The 27,230-nt window shown below is 41.3% G+C and overlaps 1 protein-coding gene and 1 long non-coding RNA gene across 3 annotated transcripts in view; one reads left to right on the forward strand and one right to left on the reverse strand.

The window, feature by feature from the left end:
- atad2b (ATPase family AAA domain containing 2B) overlaps window positions 1-8,612 on the reverse strand; it is a 208,399-nt gene extending 199,787 nt beyond the window's left edge. Inside the window, exon 1 of one of the 2 annotated variants that reach the window (XM_059981809.1) lies at window positions 8,253-8,612. In XM_059981809.1, the coding sequence (XP_059837792.1) occupies window positions 8,253-8,363 (111 nt within the window). In that variant the 5' untranslated portion in view covers window positions 8,364-8,612. The remainder of the gene's footprint in view (window positions 1-8,252) is intronic. The other variant, XM_059981808.1, reaches the window with a different exon arrangement.
- Window positions 8,613-8,791: 179 nt separating this feature from the next.
- LOC132400645 (uncharacterized) lies at window positions 8,792-13,875 on the forward strand. Its single transcript, XR_009514325.1, has 3 exons — window positions 8,792-9,100; window positions 10,867-11,101; window positions 12,183-13,875. It is a non-coding gene; the product is annotated as an uncharacterized LOC132400645 (long non-coding RNA).
- The last annotated feature ends 13,355 nt before the right edge of the window (window positions 13,876-27,230 follow it).

Genomic DNA, 27,230 nt, shown 5'->3' on the forward strand with positions numbered 1-27,230 from the left:
CTCATCCTCCTTCGCACAAAAGAGAAAAGCCCTAGATCACTCAGCCTTTCCTCATGAGACATACCCTCTAATCCAGGCGGCATCCTCTGCACTCTCCAAAGCTTCCACATCCTTCTTATAATGAGGCGATCAGAACTGAATGCAATATTCCAAATGTGTTCTAACCAGGGATTTATAGAGCTGCAACATTACCTCACAGCTCTTGAACACAATCCCTCGTCTAATTAAATCCAACACACCATAAACTTTCTTAACAATCTTCTCAATTCATGTGGCAACTAATGAGGGATCTATGGACATGTACAGTAATATCTTGATGTTCCACACAACTAAGAATCCTACCATTTATCCTGTACTCAGCTTTCAAATTCAACCTTCCAAAGTAAGAAATTTCACACTTTTACAGATTGAACTCTATCCACCACTTCTCAGCTCAGCTCTGCATTCTTTCAATGTCCCACTGTGATGCTCAACAACCTTCTATATCATCTTTGTGTCATCTGCAAATTTACTAACCCACCCTTGATATGCAATGCCCATTGAGACAGGGAAGAGATAGTAAGGTGAAGGAACTACAGTTGACATGAAATATCTAGTCAAGAGGAAGATTTACCACCCACCAATCATCTAGTATCAGTCCTATGGCCAGGGAAGATGCAAAGATAAAAGGCACAACAATTTCTTCCCTTGTTTCCCATAGTAACCTGATATATACCTGCCCTCTCCTAAAGTCTTTCCCAAGTTCCAGCAATGATCCCCTTTCTTAACAATGATATGTTTCAGCATATTAATTTGTTTTACACCATCCTGACAAATTTCAAGGTCCCTTTCACTGGTAAATACTGAAGCAAAGTATTCATTAAGGACCTCACCTACCTCCTCCAACTACAGGCACATATTTTATGCTACTCTGCTTCAATGGGACAAACTTATTCAAACCCCATGTAAGTACTCCCTAAAAAAAAACCTCCACAATTCTGTTGTGCATCTCCTTGTGTACATCTGTTGCCAATTTACACTGCCAGGTTCCTACCTAATAGCATAATTCCCCCTCACTCAATTAATTACTTTCCCGTAAAGTCTGCTCCTATCCCTCTCCAAGGCTACGGTAAGGATCAGAGAGCTGTGGTAACTGTCTCCAAAATGCTCACCCACAAAGATCTGACAGCTGACCAGGTTCATTGCCTAGTACCAGATCCAGTACAGGCTCTCCTCTAGTATCAGAATCAGAATCTGGTTTATTATCACCGGCATGTGTCATGAAATTTGTTCAATGCAATATGTAATATATAAGAAATAAATTTATTACAGTATATGTATATCAGAGATTAAAAAACATGCAAAAACAGAAATAATATATATTCAAAGAGTAAGGTAGTGTCTAAGGGTTCAATGTCCATTTAGGAATCGGATGGCAGAGGGGAAGAAGCTGTTCCTGAATCACTGAGTGTGCACCTTCAGGATTCTGTACCTCCTACCTGATGGTAACAGTCAGAAAAGGGCAATACCCAGGGTGCTGGAGGTCTTTAATAATGGACGAATCAGAATCAAGTTTATCACCAAAATGTGATGTAAAATTTGTTAACTTAGCAGCATAAGTTCAATGTAATACATAACCTAGCAGAGAAAAAAATAGAATAATAATAAAAATAATAATAAAGAAACAAGTAAATCAATTGTGCATATTGCATAGATTAAAAATAAACATGCAGAAACAGAAATACTGTATATTAAAAAAAAGTGAGTTGGTGTCCAAAGATTCAATGTCCATTTAGTAATCGGATGGCGGAGGGGAAGAAGCTGTTCCTGAATCACTGAACGTGTGCCTTCAGGCTTCTGTATCTCCTATCTGATGATAACAGTGAGAAAAGGGCATGTCCTGGATGCTGGAGGTCCTTAATAATAGACGCTACCTTCCTGAGACACTGCTCCCTAAAGATGTCCTGGGTACTTTGTAGGCTAGTACCCAAGATGGAGCTAACTAGATTTACTGCCTTCTGCAGCCTCTTTCGGTCCTGTGCCATAGTCCCTACATACCAGACAGTGATGCAGCAGATGCTGCCCATGATACATCTACAGTCGGCCCTCCTTATCTGCGAGGGATTGGTTCTGAGATCCCTCACGGATACCAAAAATTGCAGATGCTCAAGTACCTTATTCAACCTGTCTTAATGTGGTGGTCCTTAAGACCCAGTGGAACCCCAGACCTTATTTAACCTGTCTGCGGTGGACATTAGAACCCAGCGGTGAGCTCTGAGTCCACAGTGTTTCAGTTCACGAAAATAATCACGATCACAACTGAAAATAAAGTGGAAATAATATAGCAATCAGAAAGAGGTGAAACGCCATCGGTCATTGTAAAAGCATTAGGCAACGTCAGTCAACGATCAGAACAATTTTAAAGGATAAAGTGAGAAAGGCCCTGCCCCGATGAAAGCTACAATTATTACTAAGCAACGCAGTGGTTTAATATATTGGGTTTTAGGGTTTTGGGTTTTTGACACTCGGGAGTGGTCTGTTACTGGATTGAACTCGGGAACTTCCGTTCCCAAGCCGGCGCTGAAACATACATTCTTAAGCATTTTATATGCATAGAAAGGTAAAATACATACTACATACTAAGACAAATGTTTGACTAACTGACGCTAAATAATACCGGACATACCTGTTCTGACTTACTTAGTAAGAGAATTGCCAATCTTTTTCGATCCCAATCCACAATAACCTACGCACATCCTCCCATATACTTTAAATCATCTCTAGATTACTTATAATACCCAATACAATGTAAATGCTATGTAAAATAGTTGTTATTCTACATTGTTTAGGAATAATGACAAGAAAAAAAGTCTGTACATGCTCGAACAACAAGCGCTGAAAGAGCACTTCGGGTTTTCTCAATTCACGGTTGGTTGAATTCGCGGATGCAGGTAAGGAGGGCTGACTGTATAGAAGTTTTTGAGTGTCTCCCCTCCTCCACCTTTTAAATCTACTCACCTTTTTCTCTCCAATCCCACTAAAGGGTCTCAGCCCAAAATGTCAACTGTACTTTTCTTCCCCCCATGGATACTGCCTGGCCTGCTGAGTTCCTCCAGAATTTTGTGTGTGTTAGCCTATGTATATATTCTGTCAGGAATTCTTCCTAGACACAGCTAACTAATTCCACCCCATCTAAACTCTTTGCACTAAGGAAGTGTCAATCAATCTTATGAAAATTAATATCACCCATGACAACCTTGTTCTTTTGCACTTTCCCAAAATCTGCCTTCCCATCTGTTTTTCAATGCCTCTGTTGCTATTGGGGAGGTCGATAGAATACGCCCAATAGTTACTGCTCCCTTCCTGTTTCTGACTTCCACCCAAATGACAATCCCTCCACAACATCTTCCCTTTCTGAGGCAGTGATGCCATCCATAATTAGCAATGCCCCCCCCCCCAATCTCTTTTACCTCTCTCCTTTGTTCCTTTTGAAACATCCAAACCCCAGAACATCCAGCAGCCATTCCTACCCTTGTGACAGCCAAGTCTCTGTAATGGCCTTATGCCAAAGTTCCACATACTGACCATCCCCCCCATCATACCAGTTTAAACCCTCCCCAATAGCTCCAACAAATCTGCTCGCAAGGATATTGGTGTCCCTCAAGTTCAGATGTAACCCATTCTTTTTATATAGTTCATATCTTACCAAGAAGGGGTCCTAATGATCCACAAATCAGAAACCCTAGACACTGCACCAATTCCTCAGACACACATTCATCAACCAAATCAACCTATTCTTACTTTTGCTACACCTGACACATGCAACAATCCAGAGATTACTTCCCAAGAGGCCCTGCTTTTCAGCTATCTACCTAGATCCCTAGTGAGACGTATTGACACACAGAAAGGAGAATGAAAATCTGGTCAAATGGCGCCACAACAACAAGCACTCTCACTCAACATCAGCAAAACATAAGAGCTTATCATTCACTACAGGAGAAAGAAACTGGAGGTCCATGAACCAGTCTTCATTAGGGAATCAGAGGTCAGAAACTTTGAATTCCTTGGCATTATCATTTTAGAGGATCTGCCATGACACCAGCACATAAATGAAATATTACAAAGGCACAGTTTGCACAAATTTAGCATGTCATCTAAAACCTTGACAAACTTCTACAGATGCACAGTGGAAAGTATCCTGACTGGCTGCATTAAGGCCTGGTATGATAATACCAATGCTAAAAAATGGAAAAGTCTACAAAAGTAATGGATATAGCACAGTGCATCACGGGAAAAGCCGTCCCCACCATTAACCATATTTACAAGGAGGACTGCCACAAAAAAGCAGCATCCATCATCAAGAACCCCCACCAGCCAGATAAGCTTTTTGGTGTTGCCATCAGGAAGGAGATAGAGGAGCCTTAGGACTCACACACCAGGTTCAGGAACAGTTATTGCCCTTCAACCAGTAAGTCCCTAAACCTGCATGGACAACTTCACTCACCTCGACACTGAACTGATTCCACAACTCTTGGACTCAACTCCAAGGGCTCTGCAACTCATGTTCTCAGTATTATTTATTTGCTTATTTATTATTATTTTATTTGTTTCTTTTTGTATTTGCAGATAGTCTTTTTTTGCCTGTTAATTATTTGTTGGTCTTTATGTGTCGTTTTCATTAATTTTGTTATATTTCTTTGTACTATTGTGAATACCAGCTAGAAAAGGAATCTCAGGGTCGTAGTGGTAACATATACATACTTTGATAACAAATTTACTTTCAATTACATTCTCTCTTTAGGACCTCATCCCTTTTCCTATCTATGCAGTTGGTACCAATGTACCATGACTTCTGCCTGCTCACCCTCCCTTTAGAATGCTGTGGACTTGATCTGTGATTCCCTTCACCCTGGTACCTGGGAGGCAACATACCATCCAGTAGAAACTCTATTAAGTCACAGGAAGTGTATAGTGTCAATTGCCCAGTATAAATCTACAACTAGAAGATGCAGGCCACTGGATTGTACTCTTCAAACTCCTTTTGGGAAGTAAGCAGTGAGTTCATCAATTTAAATTTACAGTAAAACTCCGCAATCCTGACGGTCCAGCATTGTTCTCACCCATTAACCTACAAATAAGGTGCATTGCCAAAGTCAATGGTCTACTACGTGCCCAGTGCTGAGGTCAGGTTTGAGGCTAAAATATTTGTACATTTCCTGTTCTCTTTAAAATCACCAAGGTCACTGGAAAATTTATTATGCTACCCTATAACATGTGACAAAAGGTGTTATTGCATAGTAATATGTGGGTAACATACAACAATCTAGAAAAGCAAGGTAAAACTGGAATTGTGAAGATATACCTGTGGAAAAAGATTGAATAGGTCTCTGTAATCTTAAAAAGAGGAAAACCAATAGGAATCTTCAAAGTTATTCAAGTTTTGGATAGCATTGACAGGTGCTATCAAATGAAAGGGAAAACAAACTAAAAGCCAAAAATGTAAGAAATATTCAAGAAATAAAATTGCAAATTCAGAAGAAATTTCCTTATTTCTTGAGAGGCAATCAACCTGACACATGAAATATGTTTCCCTCTCCGTTAATGCTGCCTAACTTACTGTGCATTTCCAGAATCTTCTAAAATTTCTAGCATCTACACAAGCATGCTAAATGGCCACTCATGTCTGTTATACATTCACAAAAACCTGGCTGACCTGGTCCATTTTCCACCTTGTTCCCTATAACTTCCAAATGTCCATAGACCAAAACCATATCCATCTCAGCCTTAAATATTTTCAATGATTCAGGGTCTAACAGCCTTCTGGGTTAGAGAATCCAGACAGTACGTTCCCTTAGGGAGTCCAGACAGTCCTTTCTCTTCTTTCTAAACAGAATCTGAAATCTGAAATCAAACCCTGATGAGGCCTGACCTGAGTAGATTCAGTTTTTTTTAAGGTTTCCAGCACATGCAGGTTTTTTTTCCCTGAACTCTCTCAACAATCAATGCTAACATTTTCAATTAGTTGTTCTTATTTTAGGCTAATGTTCTACTTCTCGCGTACGAAGATAGCCAGATTCCTCCTCAGCAGAGCATTCTGTAGTGCCTCTCAAATTAAACATCATCCTGCATTTCTATTCTTCTTACCAAAGGGGATAAGCTTATATTTCCCAACAGTCATTTTTTTTTGCACCCTCACTTAATTTATCCCTTTGCAGACTCTATGTATCGTCCTCAAGACGTGCTTTCCCATTTATCTTCGATGGTCAGGAAACTTGCCTCCATTACACATGGTCTCTTCAATTCATCATTAATGCAAGTTGAGCCCCCCCCCCATACCAATCTTTGCGACACTCTGCTGGCTACAGTTTGCCAACCATAAAATGACCCATTTATTCCAATTTTTGTTATCTTGTAGTTAGTTGATCCTTTCATGCTCTTTTGAAAGGTTAGCATCAGATTAGCTTTGTGAATAGTTGTGTAGACACAACTAGCGATATGGCCTACTTATGTTGTTGCTGATAAACTAAACTATCAGACTCAATGCCATGACTTTCTTGTTTGTACAGTACACTTTTACACAGCACCTCATAAAGCCCTCCAAATATTCAAATGCATTAGTTCCCCTAGATCCATGATCATTTATTGTCAAAAATTTCATAATAAATTGGTCACACTATATTTTCCCCTTCATAAGGTAAGTTGATTTAATGTGAATGTAGTACTATTTTTGTTCTAAATATTGTGCAGCAACTTCCTTAACAATGAATTTGTAATGCTTATGCTTTCTGTCTTCTCCATATCCAACTGGGATTATATTTATCTTTATTTACAATATAAACATTAATGTTCAAAGTACTCAAAGTAGAAGTATCAGAATACATCCATTATACCAGATACAACCCTGAGATTTTTTTTATCTGCGGGCATGCTCAGCAAATCTATAGAAATGTAACTGTAAACAGGATCTGTAAACTGCATACATCAGAACTGTAAACAAACTGTGCAAATGCAGATAATAAACAAACAGCAACAAATAATGATCCTGAAATAACAAGACAGTTATCCACTTTTGCACAAGAGTCTGATGGTTAAAGTGTAGTAACCTTTCTTGAACCTGGTGGTGCAAGTCCTGAGGCACTTGCACCTTTCATCTGAAGAAAAAGAGCATGGCCTGGGTGGTGAGGATCTTTGATGATGGATGTTGCTTTTCTACAGCAACAACTCATTTAGATGTGCTCAACGGTTGGGAGAGTTTTATATATATTAATTATTAATTTTGTATACGGTATTTAAATAAATCAAGATCTAGATTCCATTTTTACCAAAGACAAGATAATGTTTAACTATACAGTCTACAGTTTCAAAGGCATTGTCATGGAACTAGCTTTTATAGACAACTTAAAAAAATTTATACTGTGCTATTTGTAAAAACGATTCTTCATAATGCTAAGATATTTACTTTCCAGCCTGAAATATCACTGGAATAGTACCAGCTGTCTTTCCAAAATAAGCTGAATGTAGGTCCTTTTTAGATTTAAACCACGAGATGCGTTTTGGAGCTTCGACCAAAGTGAACATCATAATCTACTTAATAAAAGACTGACATCTTAAATCATACAGAAGCTCTTAATCCCGTATTGAACTGCATCTTCCGGGAGTCTGACTGATAACCCTTGGGCAAAAGCCTACAAAGTGACAAGTATCAACATGCTTAAGAGTGTTTACTTTGCAAAATTTCCAAACATCCGTAAACAGAAACAATCTCTAAAAAGATATTGTTTTAGAACCAAAACCATCACATCTCAACTTTTAAAAAACGACGTCCTTTAGTTTCATGAAGATATGAAAGCCGGTAAAATCATTCGAGGGTTCACCATACAGATACGGATGACATGTGTATTTGTTTCACAAACTCTGGATTGTAGAGCAGTGGATTTTTTTTAAGTTTTATTATTGCTTGTAATTCTGCAGCTGGTCGTTGATGGCGCCTCCCTGTCCCTTCCCCCTCTACAAACAGGCTCTAATCCACTTACAGCAAAACACACAAAGACTTTCCCAGAAGACAGACAGAAACAGGGAGAGAGAGAGAGAGAGAGAGAGACGAGCAAGAGACGTCCAAGGAACAGTCTCCGCCAACGGACTCGGCACCGCCACCAGTTCGCCCTCATACGAAACAAAAGGAGCGTTGGCACCGGGCCCAGCCGCTTGGCTCGCTTCAAATCCACAGCACTGAGCCGGGGAAGGAGGCATCGAGTGCCAATGACCGGGCTTACCCGTTTGTTATCGTCTTGTTTAGACGAGGAACGAGACGAACGGGTCCTGGACGAGATGCGACCACCAATCAGCTCCGGCTCGAGCACCGAGTTGCGCCGAGTCCGCACCATTTTCCGCCACCCCCTTATCTCCCGGCCGCTCTGGCTCTACGGCTCGGTGGGCGCCATTTCTCCTCTTGTGTCAGTCACAGGACGGTGAGCGGCTCCAATCGGAAACCCTCGGCTCTGGGGAAAGGGAGGGGGAAGGGACAACCAGATCGGCACCGAGAGGAAACCCTCAGCTCGGAGACACTGAGCAGAGAGCGAACGAAACCCTCGGCTCTGAGCGGGCGAGCGGAATGGACTCGGCTCAGATCGGAAACCCTCGGCTCTGAGCGGAATGAACTCGGATCAGTTCGGAAACCCTCGGCAACGAGAGGGTAGGCGGAGTGAACTCGGATAAGTTCGGAAATCCTCGGCATTGAAAGCGACCAGCTGAAAAATCATTGTTGTCAGAAGTTCGGTCATTGGACAGGATACTTATATATTTTAAATACTGATTGAGATATCTTGCTCCAAAGCAATGAGGCACTTGTGTTAACCTCCCTTATTATGTATTTTAATCCAAATATTTTAGGCAAAGTAATAGATTATTTCTGATTTATGCTGATTTAAGTTGATGGAACCGCATTTACGAATTGCAATATAATTCTGACCGAACCTGCGACGTTAGCTCTATTTTGCTTTCCACAAATGCTCGTAAACTTGCTGAGTATTTCCAGCATTTTCTGATTTGTATTTACTTGCTACTTTGATTATATACAGTAGTAGATTTAAGGAACATACTCCATTCATCTGGATGATGCCTGGTAAGCAAAATGAATTGATTCCATTCTGGTTTGTGGGTTCGGAGGTGGTTAATGAGGTCAATATGGGAACGACAGTTTTCAACTCATGGAGAAAAAGTTGTTATGGTCCCTATGAAGGGGCTTGGCCCAAAATGTTGGATATTCGTTTCCATAGATGCCACCTAACTTGTTGAGTTCCTCCAACATTTTGTGTTTTTTGCTCGAGATATCCAGCATCTGCAGAAACTCTTGTGTTTCCAGTTGGTATGTTGATGTGCACCTTCTGCATCTTATAGAAAGGCCATCTGTCTGCTCCTGATTTATGGCCTGAAGGTCTCGATACCATCCTGAATGCGGAACACCACTCTTAAGCAGTCAAGGGCTAGAGATTTCAAGAACGAAGTGGAGATGTTCCATTTCTTCAAAGAGGTCCTCAGCACATCTTTGAATTTTTCTCATGAAACACCTCAGGACAGAGTGTTTGGAGTCTGGTATCAGATATTAGAATTAAGTGATTTGCCAGCTGAGTATAACTTTGGCCTCCTTGTCTTCTCCTAGACAAACAATGGCACCTCTTCCAGATGATATAGAGAATTTTACAAAGATTTCAGTTTGTTGTGGGGTGGGAAGGAAATCTGATCAGAACCATGCAATAAAACTCTATCCTGACTGGACCAAATCTCATGACGAGTTCAACTATATGTGGTGACAATCTGACAAAGCATTCAGGTACATTGAAATATTTGGTTAGAAACTCCAACTTCTTAATTGTCTTACCAAACAGCAAAATAGAAGAACCTGAGGACACAGTGGGCAATGTGGTTGGCATATTGCTATTGAGGAGATAGTAATTTAGTAACAAAGTGTAAAGGATAAAACATAGAAAATCTACAGCACGTTACAGGCCCTTCAGCCCACGATGTTGTGCCAACCATGTAACCTACTCTAATAAGCTGCCAAGAATTTCCCTACTGCATAGTCCTCTATTTTTCTAAGCTCCATGTACCTATCTAAGAGTCTCTTAAAAGACCCTATTGTACCTGCCTCTACCAGCTTTGCTGGCAGTGCATTCCATGCACCCACCACTTTCTGTGCAAAAAAAACTTATCTCTGACATCCCCTTTGTACCTACTTCCAAGCACCTTAAAACTATGCCCCCTTGTGGTACCCATTTCGGCCCTGGGAAAAGGCCTCTGGCTATCTACACGGTCAATTCCTCTCGTCATCTTATACACCTCTATCAGGTCACCTCTCATCCTCCATCGCTCCAGGGAGAAACAGTCAAGTTCACTCAACCTATTCTCATAAGGCATGCTCTCCAGCCCAGGCAACATCCTTGTAAATCTCCTCTACACTCTTTCTATGGCTTCCACATCCTTCCTGCAGTGAGGTGACCAGAACTGAGGTCAGTACTTCAAGTGGGGTCTAACTAAGGTCTTGTATAACTAACGTGACCTCACAGCTCTTGAACTGAAATAGAGCAGAAGTTTTGGCAAAGGTGTGATAGAAATGCGCAAGAGGGAAGGAAGACGAAGATGAAAGCTCAGGATGGCTGTTATGAAAAGAGTGCAGTCACTCTTCAGAATGCCACTTCTAGAGCAGGCCACGTCACAAGCAGTAGGCCATGGTAGAAAAGCTTAGGAGAGACAATGGCACCTAATGGCAGTTCATTTGCTTACATCTTAGGAAACAGCTCTATTTCCATCTTTAATATCTGTATTTTTCCCTTTCAGGGCTTTTTTGAAGACCCTGACCTGGAGTTTCATGCTGACTTTGGTTCTTTGCAGGAATGGGACCCGCTCTCGGGGTCTCATGACTGGCTGTTATTCGATATACCAAGGGCGTGGCCTGGAAGATTAGCACGCCTTCAGAGCTTCAGGATTTCGTGACTGTGGAGGCAGGCGGACTTTAAGTCAGTGCATCTGCAAGAATGCATGCAGGAAATAGGTGTCATGGGAGATGGAAGATCTCTGGCTGTGGGCACAGAGCTCGAATGCAATGGACCTTTAACATTGTAAATCAGTGAGTTGTTTGTTATATCTCCCCCTCGCTGTGAAACGGAGGCAGCTCTTTTTTCCTTTAGGGAGAGAGGGAGCCTGTGATATGTCGAATACCGGGTGATCAAGTAGTCTTTGGGGTGCTGCAAGTTTGTGTCTTTGCTGATGCTTTGCTCGCACTTGAGTGCTCGGTGAGGGGCACCGGTGTTTTTTTTTGCTGGCGGGGTGAAGGAAATCGTTGCTTTGCTGCTGCTTACGTGAGGGACGGGGGAGCTTTGAGGTTCTAACATTTAACTGTCATTTGTTCTTTGGGGCACTTCCGTGGATGGTTGTGAAGAAAGTGTATTTCAGGATGTGTATTGTATACATTTCTCTGGCATTGAATGTACCTTTGAAGGGGTACCAGTGAACCTCACCTTCACCTGGAAGGGCTGTTTAAGTCACTGAATGGTGGTGAAGGTGAGGTGATGCAACTTTGTTTGCAGGGGAAAGTGCTAGGGTGCAGAAAGAGATAGGTGGGGAGGGATGAGGGGATCAGGGTATCCCAAACTGTGTGATCTCTGCAGAATGCAGCAAGGGAGGAAAAGAGGGGAAGATGGTACCGCTGGTGGGCTTATGTTGGAAAGTCTTTATGTCGTTCTGTGGCTGTTACATGTAAAGTCTCTTATGCGACCGTGAGTGATTTGGCATGAGCCATAGTATCTATATAGGTGTATATTCTACATGTGGACTGCAGTTTGATTGCTGAAGTTATGAGTCAACGTAGTTTTAATGTAAATTAGCTCTCCTCGAACTGAAGATTGTTGAAGGTGAGTTCTGATAATTGCAGCTATATAGGAAAAGTAAATGGGCTTGTTGGTCTGTGTTAGGTTTCAGGGTTACAACTGATGTATTCCAGACAATGCATATTCAAAGAGTTTAAAATGCTTAGGCACTTGTGTTTTGTGATTGTAAATAATTACTTTACAAAATAACTTGATATAAAGGGTAATTGACTTCTGGTCAAAATAATGCCTGTGTACAATGCTCCTTCGGTTGCCATCTTCTGAATAGATCATGAAACCTTATATTTCACTTCTTTTATGCCTTTTATGTTTGTTTTTCAGCTTGGGTGTGATTCTGGAATGCTTAGAGTCTGTAATTTGCAGATCGTTTGGGTGTTTCAGCGCTCTGCAGTCTTCAAGAGGATTCCAGGACAGCGCGGGCAAATCTCATGATGAGAAGGCTTCAGGATGGGGCGTGATCCAATGTTCGACCCCATTTCACCAATTAAAGCAACGTGGGAGATTGAAACATAGAGATGAACACAAAAGTTGAGTGCCTTTTGATCGCTAGTGGGATCGCTCTGCTGCACGAACGGAGATCACTCTGCTACAGGAGAGGGGAGACTGCCGTTTGATCACTGGTGAGATTGCTCTGATGCCAGAGAAGGAAAGGCCTCCCACTGTGCCCAGAGAATGATACCCAGGTTTTCTGCATTTTGAATATGGACTTGGACCATAGACCTTTTTTCAGTCTTAACGTTTTTTTATATTTTGTGTTTTTCACCTGATCTCTCATTTTTTAATGTGCAGTGAGGGGGATTTAGGGGTCGATGTACCTGTTCCAATTTTTTGTATGGAGAGGAGGGATTTGGAGGTTGATGATGGTGCTGCCATTCTCTTCTTTCTTGGTTTCATGGCAATCTGGAGAAGAAGAATTTCAGAGTTGTATAATTGTAGAATGAATGAACCTCTGAACATTTATCATCATACATTTATTTCTTTTAAAAGGGAAGGCAGTGTAGTATACGTATGCACCAAATGATGTGACCTCCACTATATCAGCCCTGCAAGTAGTAGAATGCCATTCACCTTTAAGAAAGGATGTTACATTAGAAATTTCAATTTTATTACTTGCCTTACTGAATGGCTGTATAGAAGAAATCATAAACATTACAGTAAAAAAAACAGAAAAAGCTAGAAACCATGGGTGAATGCTTGATCAACAAAGTATATCTTAAGGACAAGAGTTTCTGCAGATGCTGGAAATCTTGAGCAAAGTAAAAAGTGTTGGAGGAACTCAGCAAGTCAGGCAGAATCAATGGAGGAGAATAAACAGTCGACATGTTGGGCCTGGACCGGAGGAAGGGTCTCAGCTTGAAACGTCAACTGTTTATTTCCCTCCATGGATGTTGCCTGACTTGCTGAGTTCCTCCAGCACTCTATGTGTATATTTTAAGGAAACTCTGAAAGTGTGAGAAAGAGATGGAGGTGTAATTGGTGAATGAAAGGAGCCTACAACATAGAACATATTTCTATAAGCTTGGTTGCAGCAATGGGGTGTAGAAAGTGAAGAGGCTTAAGACATCAGTGTTCCCGTTTTTAAAAGCTAGCAAAGTTAGTGATGGGGTGGCCATGTAAAGTTTGATTGTATGGATAACAATTTTTAAAGTCAAAATATCGATGGTCAGAAACCAAGCTATGCCAATGGTTAAAGTGTGAAGTGATCATGACAGCTACAAGGTTGCAGTGTTTGGATGAACCCAAGCTGAGAGAGGAATCAAAACAGGAAGCCAGACACCTGAACGTTGGAATATCATTTCTGAGGTAACCAGGTAATTGTTTTAGCCAAAGATCTACTGTAACAAAGGGAAAATGTGGTTTGTTTATAGTGATGCTAATACACTAGTGATATGTGAACATGGAGTTAATTTTTATCCCATATGTTAGAATCAATAAGTACTATTCAGTCAGCATTGTGTCCTAATATATTGTACACATTTTCAAGTTCTTTGATCTAATAAACTATTCTATCTGGCTGAACCCAATAAGTAAGTCTTGTATCATTCTCTGTTTCGTGATCTTCTTCCTGGTTGATTGTTCTCTCTTCCTTTCAGTTGTTGAGAGACTTTATTCTCTATTTTATTGCTGCCGGATCATATTTGCATAAAGGGTTTTCTTTAATACTGCAATAGTAACTACTCAGTTTAAAGAACTCTTTTATTTGTAAATTTCTGGACTTGTCTTGCTTTAGAAAGATCTAAGTGTCAAGTAACCAAGTCTAATCCCCTACTAAATGTATTCCACAACTCAAAAGTAGCCATGTTTCACACCAGCAGAACGTGCCATTTTTGTTGCATCCATTTTCTGCAGCCTGTCCCAGATCATTTGTCTCTTTACTGAGCTGTGGATTGCAATGAAACTTGAGTTCTAAATAGTGTTTATACTTCAAACAGTAACAGCCTTAAGACTTACAAAATTAAACAGAACAATCTACCAAAAAAGGAAAATGAACTCAAAAGTATCTCAATTTATTGGGCTGCCAAGAATGAATCGTCAAAGTTTTGGGACCTTGGAACTGTTACATAACCTTAAGTATTGTCTACCCACTGCCTTAAGGGGTGTATGAAATTATGCATTTCAGAATGGAAAATATCTCAGTATCTCAATTGCGCTCCGAACTGGACATAATTTAAGCGATGTCCTGACACATAATGTGCAATATTTTGGCAGATGACCAGAATGTATGATTAGGTTCGGTATGCCTTCACTATCCACAGACCAGAAGTGCTGAGCTCAGTCACATAGATTCCAATGGGATTAAATATCTTCGATGTACAGCAGTATTTAATGATACACATATGAATCAAATGCAGGATTGGGTCACTTGGTCCCTCTGCTTTGCTCTGCTATTCAATAAGGTCACGGCTGATTCTATTTTAACTTCAACTCCATATTCCTGCCTATTCCTTAGAACTTTTCACTGCTTACTTATCAAGAATCTATTAAAACATTCTTTAAAATATTTCAAGGTTTTGCTTCCACCACGTTTTATGAAATAATTCCAAAGTTTCTTCGCTCTCTCCAGGAGGAAAAATATTACCTCATCTCTACCTCTGTAGATGATCCTTATTTTTAAACAAATGACATGTGGAGAACATAGAACATAGAATAGTACAGCACATTACAGCCCTTCGGCCCACAATGTTGTGCCAACCCTCAAACCCCGCCTCCCAAATAACCCCCACCTTAAATTCCTCCATATTCCTGTCTAGTAATCTCTTAAACTTCACTAGTGTATCTGCCTCCACCACTGACTCAGGCAGTGCATTCCACGTATACGAGATGTATTTATTCTATTGAAAATGCCTTGCCATTGAATTGTATATTGATATGAAAAGTTAAAAAGTAATTAACCTCATTTTGACTGAAATGTACATTCCTTGAAATAAAAACAAAAAATGCTGGAAATGCTCATCGTTAGGATCCCAAGAGATTTATGTATTAGTTTGTCTGAGGCAATACCCTGCTCTTCATGTTCTATTGTGATTTTTTTCACTGGACTTTTCTTGAAGTGTCTGACTATTATTGGAAATTTTGTTGTGAATTTCTTTGGAATCCAAAGTTTTACTGGAGGTCCATCAGTAGTGTGTTGATACATGTCAACCTTCCTGTCACATTGCTACTGAACATAAAGTGATAGAGTCACAGTCAAAGTGCTGGAGGCTCCGCTCAGATTGTCCATACCAACCAAGTCGCCTACTTGGGCTAGTCCCACTTCCCCAAGCTTGGCCCATCTCACTCCAAAGTTTCTTAATCATGTACCTGTCTTTCCAAATTTTGTAACTACCTGCCTCTACTGCTTCTGGTAGCTCATTCCTTATACCTACCATCCTCTGTGTGGCATGTAAATCTTTACCCACTCACCTTGTACCTGTGTCTTTTAGTTTTCCATGCACCTACTCTGGGAGAGAGACTGTGACCCAGTATCATATCTATGCCCCTCGTGATTTTATAAACTTGTATATACTCCGGGGAAGAAAATCCCAACCCAGTAACATCTTGTGAACCTTTTCTACACCATTTCTAGTTTATTAACCTTTTTCCTGTACAGAATTGCACACAATATTCCAATTGCAGCCTTACCAATGTCTTCCTGACTATGAGGAAGAAACCCAGAAGCTCAGTAGTGCTCCAAACCATGGAGACATCCATCACACAGTGATATCATTCTTGCATTGCTGTTTGAATCCTATTTGAAGAATTTAATCTAGGCTGCCTTTATAGTACAGGAAAAGGAAGTGTTGTATTTTTAGAGATCTTTTACAGAAGGGGTTCCCAACCTGAGGTCCATGGTCCCCCTCGGTTAATGGTAGAGGTCTATGGTATAAAAAAGGTTGGGAATCCCTGTGTTAGAGGTTGTAATTCTCAGATACAGTGTTAAACTACTCCTCTGGCTGATGTGTGTAAACAACAGAGTAAGAAGCCTTTGTGAATTTGTCATGGTGGTGTAGCAGTTTTTGCAATGCTATTACAGCTTGGGGTGTTGGATTTTGGAGTTCAATTCTGGCTCAATCTGTAGGGAGTCTCTGTATATGTGGGTTTTCCCCAGGAGTTCTGGTTTCCTCCCACAGTCCAAGGACATGCTGAGTAGGTTAATTGGTCATTGTAAATTGTTTCGTGATTAGGTTGGGGTTAAATCTGGGTTGTTGGGGATGCTGGGGCAGTATGGGTCAAAGAGCCATATCGCTAAATAAATAAGAAAATTGCTGATACAAAAGAACAGTAGCTATACTTAAAAGTATTGGCTGTAAACTGGATGCCAATGAAACAAGAAAGATGCAAGGTGAGAGTGAATTTTTCATTCAGGGATATATAACAAATCATCTGAACTGAAAGCTGAAGCTAAACTAATTGTGAAATCAAAGTTAACCAAGTTGAACTACCCTCAAAAGGATTAGTTTATTAAATGTATGTTACACATCCTGCCTCATCATAAGCTATAATGTCACCATGCAGAATTTTGAAGTTCTGGAAATATTACCTGTTTGATGCTAAAAGGATCTCCCTTGTCATTTTCCTTATTCCTGCCCAGTTCTCAATCCCAGCTTCATAATTTGATCTATAACCCTCTTTAATTGATGGTTGAGTTGCTGTATGCTTATGCTGAGGCTGGGATAACAATGAACAGGTGATTTCCCCAGGAACCATTGATGATCTGAACAGATATGAAAAGAGGGGAAGAACTTTCTTGCCTTCATCATAATTCCAATTTGCATAATAAATTCATCAGAGGTGAAATTTTCAGACCTCTTAAGCAGGATTGGAAGGAAAGAAAACAAGACATCCCAAATGGGAACACGCCTACCAACTTCATCCTCTCATACTACCTCTCGTAAGTTGAATTGCTGGAACTCTGTAGCTCTGCCAGGATTTGCAGCCGGAACTCTTACCTTAAAAACTTTGCTCTCTTTCTGGTAAATATCAACATCTACCGAATGTTCAAAGGGCTAGATGGGGGGGATGTGAAGAGGATGTTTCCTATGATGGGGATATACAGAACTAGAGAACACAGCCTCAAAGCTGAGGGGCGACCCTTTAGAACAGAGGTAAGGAGGTTTCTTTTTAGCCAGAGAGTAGTAAATTTGTGGAATGCTCTGCCACAGACTTCAGTGGAGGTCAAGTCTGTGCGTATATTTAATGCAGAAGTTGATCATTTTCTGATTGGTCAGGGCATCAAAGGATATGGCAAGAAGGCAGGTGTATGGGGTTGAGTGGGATCTGGGATCAGCCATGATGGAATGGCAGAGGAGACTCGATGGGCTGAATGGCCTAATTCTGCTCCTATGTCTTATGGTCTTGTGGTCTTATCCCTTGCAATTTCCATTATTACCAGCCTTATCGTATGTAAATTTATAAAAGTAGCAGTGACTTTTCCCTCTGAATTCAGATAGACATTGCTGCTCTCCCCACCTTTCACGTGTAAGATTCTACCAGACTGTGAACAGTGAATCTGACATGATGAGTGAACGAATGTCCTTTGTATATGAGGCTGCACTTGCTGTTCCAACGAGATCAGCACCCTCAGTAATGCTTAATAGCTTTTATGTTGGTCACAAACTTTTAAAAATTCTAAAAGGTTATTATTTAGTTATCTCAGAGTCTATCTTGTGCCAGACCTTATATGCCACAGGTATCACAACCTATTTTCTATGGCACGGTGACAGGGAACCCAAAGAACTGGGGCAGAGCAAATTCTGAACTCATTAGGTGTGATCTTCTCGTGGTCAGTTGGGTGATCATGTTTGCAGGGAAAGGAGCACTTGTCAAGTGGAAAGCCATTTCAATTCATGTGACATGAAGAGTTCAGGGCCTGTATGTTCCTGTTAGGATGAAAGGCAAGACTGGTAGGTTTCAGAAAGCGTAGTTGATGGGAGATGTTGAAGCTCTGGTTAAGAAAAAGATAAGCATGCATTGCACATTAGAAATTAGGAACTAGTAAGTCACTTGATGATTACACAAAATAAGAGAAGGTGGGAGGAAAAAAGAAGAAATAGGAAGAATCTGGCAGGCCAGGTGATGCAAAATCCCAAGAAATTCTATAGATATTTTAAAAGTAAAATGTTTGCTAGAGAGAGAGATAGGTGCCCTTCTAGATCAGCATAACTGTCCTTGTGGAACCAAAGGAAATGGCTGAGACTTTTATTGAGTGGGATCTGGGATCAGCCATGATGGAGTGGCAGAGCAGACGCGATGTTTTCTTTGTGAGGAAAAAGATCGATGCTAAGGAAGTAGGGAAAATGAGTGGCTCTGGCTTGGAGCACATGCAAATTAGCAGGGAGGAGGTACTGGAGGCCACAAAGTGGATGAATTCCTAGGGCCTTACCTGGTGCATTCTTGAACCTTGTGGAAAGCCAGAAAAGAAATTGTGAGCAACACACACAAAACTCAGGAAGCATCTATGGAAAAGAGCAAACAGTCAATATTTCAAGACCTGAGATCAGAAATTGTGGAGCCTTTGAGGAGATTTTGCTTCATTGAATGGATAATTATAGGCCATGTGGAGACGGATGTTGTTGTTGAGTGCCATTGTGTCATGATTGACTCATGGCGACCTATGTGACCCTATGGATAGGTCACCATATAGATACTGTAGTTGTCCATGGGGTTTTCATGGCAAGATACAGAAGTAGATTTGTCAGGCCTTTCTTCCATGCAGATACTGCTGCTGACTAGGTGGGGACTTGGCCAGATTTGAGACATCTGCCTCGAAGTCCAGTGTTGTTACCACTGCACGATTGGCCCACCCAACAGATAGGATTAGCTTAAATTGATATTGTAGTTGGCACAGACATAGTGGGTCAGAGGATCTGTCCTGTGCTGTATCATTCTCTGTTCTATCTCTGGCCACAGATGAAGTTCCAGAGGACTGGGGAGGGCTAATATGGTACCATTGTTTAAAAAAAGTTATTTGCTGGAGGAGATTCTAACTGATGGAATCTATCAACATTTGGAAAGGCAGTGAGATTCAGTGCAGGCAGCATGACTTTGTGCATGGAGGAATACAAGACAATAAGACGGAGGAGCCGAATTAGGCCACTTGGCCCATTGAGTCTGCTCCACCATTCCACCATGCCTGGTTTATTATCCTTCTCAACCCCTTTCTCCAGCCTCCCCTTCTGTCAAATCTTTTGGAGTAGTTCAAGGAGGTAACCAAGTGAGGAGAGGGTGGTAAGACAATGGATGCTGGCTCTATGAACCTTGGCAAAGACCTTGACAAGGTCCCTCATGGCAGGCTAGTTTGGAAGGTGAGATCACATGTGATGCAGGGAGAGGTAGTGAATTGGATTCACAATTGTCTCAGTGATAGGAAGAAGAAAATGTTGTTGAGGGTTGTTTCTTGGATTGCATTCTCTTAGTATACCTCACAGGTTAGTGCTGGAGCCTTTGTTATTTGTAACTTGTATAAATTATTTGAATCTGAATATAAAAGTAGGGTTAGTACGTTTGCAGATGATTCAAAACAGGTAATGTTGTAGATAGTGTAGCAGGTAATGAAAAATTACAGAGGGATCTTCGTCACCTAGATTTATGTGCTGAGGATGGGCATATGGCCAGATAAATGTGAGGTAACAATTTTTCGTAGATCAAAGCTGGGTAGGACTTATATTGTGAATAGTAGTGTCCTGGGAGTGTTATGGAACAGAGAGGGTTCTGAATGCAAGTGGATAGTTAACTGAAAACAGCATCGTAAGTAGATATAGTGGTAAAGGAGACATTTGGCACACAAGCCTTCATCAGTGAGAGCATTGAGATACAGTTAGGAAGTTACGTTGCAATTATGTCAACAACGGTGTTATAGAAAGATGTTATTAAACTACGAAGAATGTAGAAATAACTTACCGGGATATCACCTAGACTTGGGGGCCTGAATTCCAAGGAATGGTTGCACAGATGATTCCTTTGAACATGGGAAATTGAGGGGGTGGCCTGATAAAGGGATGTAAAATCATTAGGGTGAAAACACTTAAGTCATTTTCCCAGGGAAGGGGTGCAATAAGAAACAAGAGACCATAGGTTTCAATCAGAGGAGAGAGATTTAAAAGGGACATCAGTGCCAGTTTTTTCACGCAAATGTATTTGGAACATGCTGCCAAAAGTAGTGGTAGAGTTGGGCACATTAGCAACTTTTACAAAACACCTACGTAGATAGGAGTGGTTTCAAGGGCCATGGGTCAAACTTGCAGATTGGACTAGCTAGCTGGACATCACAGTCAGCATACACCTGTCGGGCCAAAGGGCCTCTTTCCATGCTGTATGACTCTCTTTCTACCTTTTGTTTTTCTGATGTCCTTAACAATTTTGTTTTCCAGAATTCTTGTTGTCAACGTGGTACAAGAGGCCATTGAACTGAAAATGTATTCTGGATCTGCATTGTAGTAGATCCAAAAGGAATTTCACTCCTTATGCATCCAAATCAATAGACATCTGATTAGCGTCATAGAACACCACAGTACAGAAAAAGGCCCTTCAGCCCATCTAGTCTGTGCTGAATCATTTAATCTGCCTACTCCCAACAACCTGCACCCAGACCACAGCCCTCCCATCTATGTACCAATCCAAACTTCTCTTAAACATTGAAATTGAGCTTGCATGCACCACTTGTGCTGGCAGCTTGCTCTACCCACTGAGTGAAAAAGTTTCCTCTCATGTTCCCCTTAATCATTTCACCTTTCACACTTAACCCATGACCTCTGGCTATAGTCCCACCCAACCTCAGTGAAAAAAGCCTGTTTGCATTTATCCCATCCAAAGCCCTCATAATTTTGTATACCTCGACCAAATCTCCTCTCAATCTTCTATGTTCCAAGGAATAAAGTCCTAACCTATTCAATCTTTCCATATAACTCAGGTCATCCAGACCCGGCAACATCCTTGTAAATTTTCTCTGTTCTCTTTCAATCTTATTTACATCTTTCCTGTAGGTGGGTTGATGACCAAAACTGCACACAATACTCCAAATTAGGCTTCACCAACGTCTTATACAGCTTCAACATGACATCAGGTCAGCTGTACTCAGTACTTGGATTTATGTATGCCAATGTGCCAGAATCTTTCTTTACGACCTTATCAATCTGTGACACCACTTTCCATGAATTATGGACCTGTATTTCCAGATCCCTTTGATCTACCACACTCTTCAATGCCCTACCATTCACTGCGTAAGATCTACCCTGGTTGGTTCTACTAAACTGCAACACCTCACGCTTGTCTGCTTTAAACTCCATCTGCCATCTTTCAGCCCATTTATCCAGCTGGTCCAGATCCTGCTGCAAGCTCTGATAGTCTTCCTCACTGTCCACTACACCCCCAATCTTGGTGTGATCCACTTTTCTGTTGATCCAGTTAACCACATTATCATCCAGATCATTGACATAGATGACAAACAACAATGGATCCAGCATCGATCCATATGGCATATCACTAGTCACAGGCTTCCAGAAAGAGAGGCAACCATCTACGACCACTCTCTGGCTTCTCCCACAAAGCCAATGTCTAATCCAGTTTACTATCTCATCCTGAATGCCAAGCCACTGAACCTTCCTGACCAACCTCCCACATGGGACCTTGTCAAATCTCTTGCTAAAGTCCATGTAGACAACATCCCCTGCCTTGCCTTCATCCACTTTCCTGGTAAGTCCCTCAAAAAGATTGGTTAGACACGACCTATCATGCATGAAGCCATGCTGATTATCCTTAATCAGTCCTTGTCTATCCAAATATTCATATATCCCTGAGAATACCTTCCTTGTAGATCAACACATGTATCTGGTATTGATCAGATACCATGTGCTATTGGTACATGGCATTATGTGTTTTTGTCGATACTATTTAATACCACGGGAACCCTGAATTGCTGCACATTTGGTCCACTACACTGAACACAAGGGAGTCACTGGGTCACAAGATGTGTACAAGGCCACAGGGAGCATACAAGAAAGCATGTGCTGACTTACTGAATTGCACAAATCTTCCCATATGATAGGCATTCTTAAACAATATTTCCATTTCCTGAATTATTCCTCAGGAACTCTGCAGAGCTCAATGTGAGACAGCTCCACTGTATGACACACACCAGCTTTGTGGTGAGCAGCTGAGAAGTGGGTGGATGAAAACGTGAGAAAGGAAGGGAATAAAAAAGAGGAAAACAGGCTCTGATCCAGACAAGGTCACGTTTTTCATGGAAGATCTTGTCTAGTATGTGAAATCTGTAACACAAATACAGCTTCTCTTCCCCGTTCCCCCCCCCCGCCCTTTTTTGAACATTGAAACATTTAATTTCATATTTCCTCATTTGTTTGGGCACAATTCAAAAATAAATAAAAATTGCAATATAAATATTTCACATCAAGTTACTAGATGAAGTCATGCTATTTTTCATGCAAGAATTGACTAAATCTCCTGTGAGATACTGTATCTTGGTGCCAGACTACCAGGCTTTATGATATTCCTAAGCAGAGCTGCAGTATGGCCGATGGAAGGCTGTAATTTTCCATTTTCAATGGAAACTGCAGGTAGCTTTTGAGGATGACTTCCAGCAGCTCTGGGCATGTAGTCTTGGCTTTAGAAAGCACCATCTGGAAGTGAGCTAACAGGCCAAGGGCCAAAAATCAAGGGCACTGTTGGAGCCCCAGTGGCAGTTCACACCTACCATCCTGAAAGGGAAAAGCAGGCTCCGAGGAGCCAGTTTTACTTCTCTGGTTCATACGTAATGCTATGGAGCTCTACAAACCTAATAGTGCAGTAGTCTAACCTGGTCTGACACCAATCTGATCTTCCACTTACACATAGCGTGATGCTTCTGTTGTGATGGCAGCTGCAAAATCTATGACCAAAAGCTACATCAACATTAATTCCTGAAATGTGCAAATGAAATAAGCTATCAACAACAGTATACTGACAATATATGCAAGGCTCGTGGGCTTGTGGCAGGCCATACATTATGCATACTATCAGCTGCCTTCTGCAGCTCAGCCCTTCAAAACCCTCATGTTTAATTAGAATTAGAATCAGGTTTAATATCACTGGCATATCATGAATTCTGATTTTTTGCAGCTGCAGTACATTGCAATATGTAGTACTAAAAACAATAAATTATAATAAAAAGTATGTATTTAAAAATTAATGTTGGTCAAGAAGAGAAGGAAAAGTACTAAGGAAGTGATCATGAGTTCACTGTCTACTTCAGAAATCTGATGGCAGAGGGGAAGAAGCCCAAGAATGAGGAGCAAGCCGATGTTTGGCCATTGCCGGGCTAGATCGGAAAGATCAGAGTGTGAGGGCCGGAGGCAAGGACCTGGCCAATGTACAGCTCAGTGCTCCACAAGGTTTGTTTGTCTGTGCTGACTGAGGCTGTGACCCGCAACTAATGGGCTCCTGGGCCGAGTGCTGTGATGGACTGGTTTCATGGCTGTGGATTTAACCTTTGTGAAGTTTAATTCAGAGAGTTATTTTGCTTTTTATTGGTTGCACAATTTTTTTTTGCACATTGGGTGTATGACTGTCTTTTTTAATGGGTTCTATTCAGTTTCTTTGTGTGGCTGCCTTAAATAGATGAATTTCAAGGTTGTACATTGTAAACATAATGTTATGAGTGATGGACAGACCTGATGGACAATGGGGTGCAGAGTTAACCATTCCCAACCCCCCTCCTGAAAACTACGAACTATTGTTGTTGTTATGCTGCTCATGAGAGAGAGATAAAGCCCAGGCAAGAACAATTGCTACAGATAAGAGGGGGAGAGAGACTGTTGATTTACTGTATTATGACTCTTCCTGGATTATTTACCTTCCACTACAAGGACTGTATTTTGCTCGTTAACATTCCTCAGGAGATAGCAGGAGTGGCCTGATTTGATGGACACGGTCATTCAGAGTTGATGGATAGCTGAGACCCCATGAGTGGGGATAAAAAGACAGGTCTGGAGAGATACCCTTCAGACACACCAGTGGACACTGACTGAGTGTTGGGAACCCACAGAAAGGTGGGGGCTTCGGAGACCGAACCAGGAGATCGGTCAGTAAAGCTCACAGTGTTACAGCAGGGCCAGTGGGGACTTGTGTGTGTGTCCACTCATGCCAGAGTGATGAATCCACCACAGAAGAACGGTCTAGCTGAAGAACAGAGGGGTCATAACTGAATGGCCACAACGACACGACAGATTAAGAAACCCACAAAAAGTTTGCCTGTCACAGCTATTGCTGTTACATCTCACTCGCTCTCTCTCTCTCTCTCCAACGATTTCAATACAACAACCATAACCACCTCAGCATTTATGAACTGAACTCTATACTTTCCTATGACAATTCATTTACCCCTAGACATCGATAGATCTTATTTATTATTGATTATTATTATTCCTACACTTTTAGGTTTATTACTGCTAACTTGTTTTATATGTATATTTGCATTTTTGATACTGTATTGTGTGGTTTACTAATAAACACCTTTAGTTTGGTACCACCAGACTCCAACGGATTCTTTTTTCTCTGCTGGTCTGACAACCAGTTACAGGGTACGTAACAATAATTAGATAATAAAAGTACTTTGAACTTTTGAGAAACTGTTTCTGAAACATTGAGTGTGTGTCTTCATGCTCCTGTACCTCCTTCTTGATGGTAGCAATGAGAAGAGGGCAAGTCCTGGGTGATGGGGGTCCTTCATGATGAATGCAGCCTTCCTGATGCATTGCCTTTCAAAGGTGTTCTGGGTACTGGAGAGGATAATGCCTGTGATGGAGCTGACTAAGTTTACACGTAGCTTTTGTTGAATCCCTGCATTAGCTCCTCCATACCAGGTTAGCTCTATGCAGGAAACGTTCTGTGTGACCTTAGCTTCTGATAGTCTGGTATCCTTGCTTCTCTTGCTTCTTAACCCAGGTGCAGGTGCAAATTCCTCACAAACGGTGTAGATCTCATCTTGATGCTTTCCTCAACATTTTACACAGTGTAAGGAACTGTGTCCAGACATGAGAGACTGCAGATGCTGAAAATCTTTAGCAACACACAAAAACTGCTGGAAAAGTCAGCAGATCAGGCAGTATCTATAAAAGGAAATGACCACCACCATTTCATGTCTTCCATGCCCAAAATGTTGATTGTCCATTTCCCTCCATGGATGCTGACTGACCTGCTGAGTTCCTTCAGCATTTTGCACAAAATTAAGTGTATCTTTAACATTACCATTTCATGATATTTCTAAACTGTCCAGTCACATTTTGGATGTCAGATATAATAACTGACAAAATATCAAGAATATAGCTGTAATGAAAGAGGAGCAGTAAAACACACAGAGTTTCTAAATCAAAAGTGATTTATGGGTAGCAGATAGGAAAGAAATGAGATGGAATGATACCATTGCCACCCACGGGCAAAGCTTTGATAATGCCTTTCTCAATAATGGCATTAGCATCACCTTATTCATCATCTGGATGAGCAGGAGCTTCTGTCCTCCTCCAGTTACTTCTCTTTCTCCAGTAATATTTTTATAAGGTAGAGGGAGGTGCTTGAGTGATATGCCTGTCCTATTTAAATAGCTGTGAATACGTAAAAGTTGTAGGAAGTGAATATGAGACTTTCTCCTGTGCAGACTATCCCAGCTGCCCTCTTAAATAAAGGAACAATGTTAGCTGTCCTCCAATCTTTCAATGCAAAAATCTCTGCCATGGCTCCAGCAATCTCCTCCATTGATTTCCACAGCATTCTGATGATATTATCTCGTCTGGAGATTTATCCACCCATAAGTGTTCCAAGGTTCTTAACAGCTCCACCTTTTAATACCTACATAGGGCAGACAATCGATGTATCCCTCCCTGAACCTTTATTCCTAAATCTCTTTCTCTGTAAGTATTTCAAAATTCAAAAGTTCACTGTAAAATTCACATCTCACATCTACAGTGACAAAATACTTCGAGAAGTTGGTCATGACTAGACTGAACTCCTGCCTCAGCAAGGACCTGGATCCATTGCAATTTGCCCATCGCCACAATAGGTCAATGGCAGATGCAATCTCAATGGCTCTTCACACGGTTTTAGACCACCTGGACAACACAAACACCTATGTCAGAATGCTGTTCGCTGATCATAGCTCAGCTTTTAATACCATCATTCCCATAATCCTGATTGAGAAGTTACAGAACCTGGGCTTCTGAACCTCCCTCTGCAATTAGATCTTCGACTTCCTAACCAGAAGACCACAATCTGTGAGGATTGGTGATAGTATCTCCTTCTCGCTGGCGATCAACACTGGTGGACCTTAGGGGTGTGTGCTTAGCCCATTGCTCTACTCTCTCTATACCCATGACTGTGTGGCTCGGCATAACTCAAATACCATCTATTTACCATTATTGGTAGAATCTCAAATAGTGACGAGAGGGCGTACAGGAGTGAAATATGTCAACTAGTGGAGTGGTGTCACAGTAACAACCTTGCACTCAACATCAGTAGGACAAAAATGCTGATTGTGGACTTCAGGAAGGGTAAGACGAAGGAACACATACCAATCCTCACAGAGGGATCAGAAGTGGAGAGAGTGAGCAGTTTCAAGTTCCTGGGTGTCAAGATCTCTGAGGACATAACCTCGTCCTAGCATATCAATGCAGTTATAAAGAAGGCAAGACGGTGACAATACTTCATTAAGAGCTTGAAGAGATTTAGCATGTAAACAAGTACACTCAAAGACATCTATAGATGTACCATGGAGAGCATTCTGAAAGGCTACATCACTGTCTGGCATAGAGGGGCTACTGCACAGGACCAAAAGAAGCTGCAGAGGGTTGTAAATCTAGTCAGCTCCATCTTGGGTACTACCCTACAAAGTACCCAGGACATCTT

Source organism: Hypanus sabinus, chromosome 10, assembly GCF_030144855.1.
Source record: "Hypanus sabinus isolate sHypSab1 chromosome 10, sHypSab1.hap1, whole genome shotgun sequence".
Lineage (NCBI taxonomy): Eukaryota > Metazoa > Chordata > Chondrichthyes > Myliobatiformes > Dasyatidae > Hypanus > Hypanus sabinus.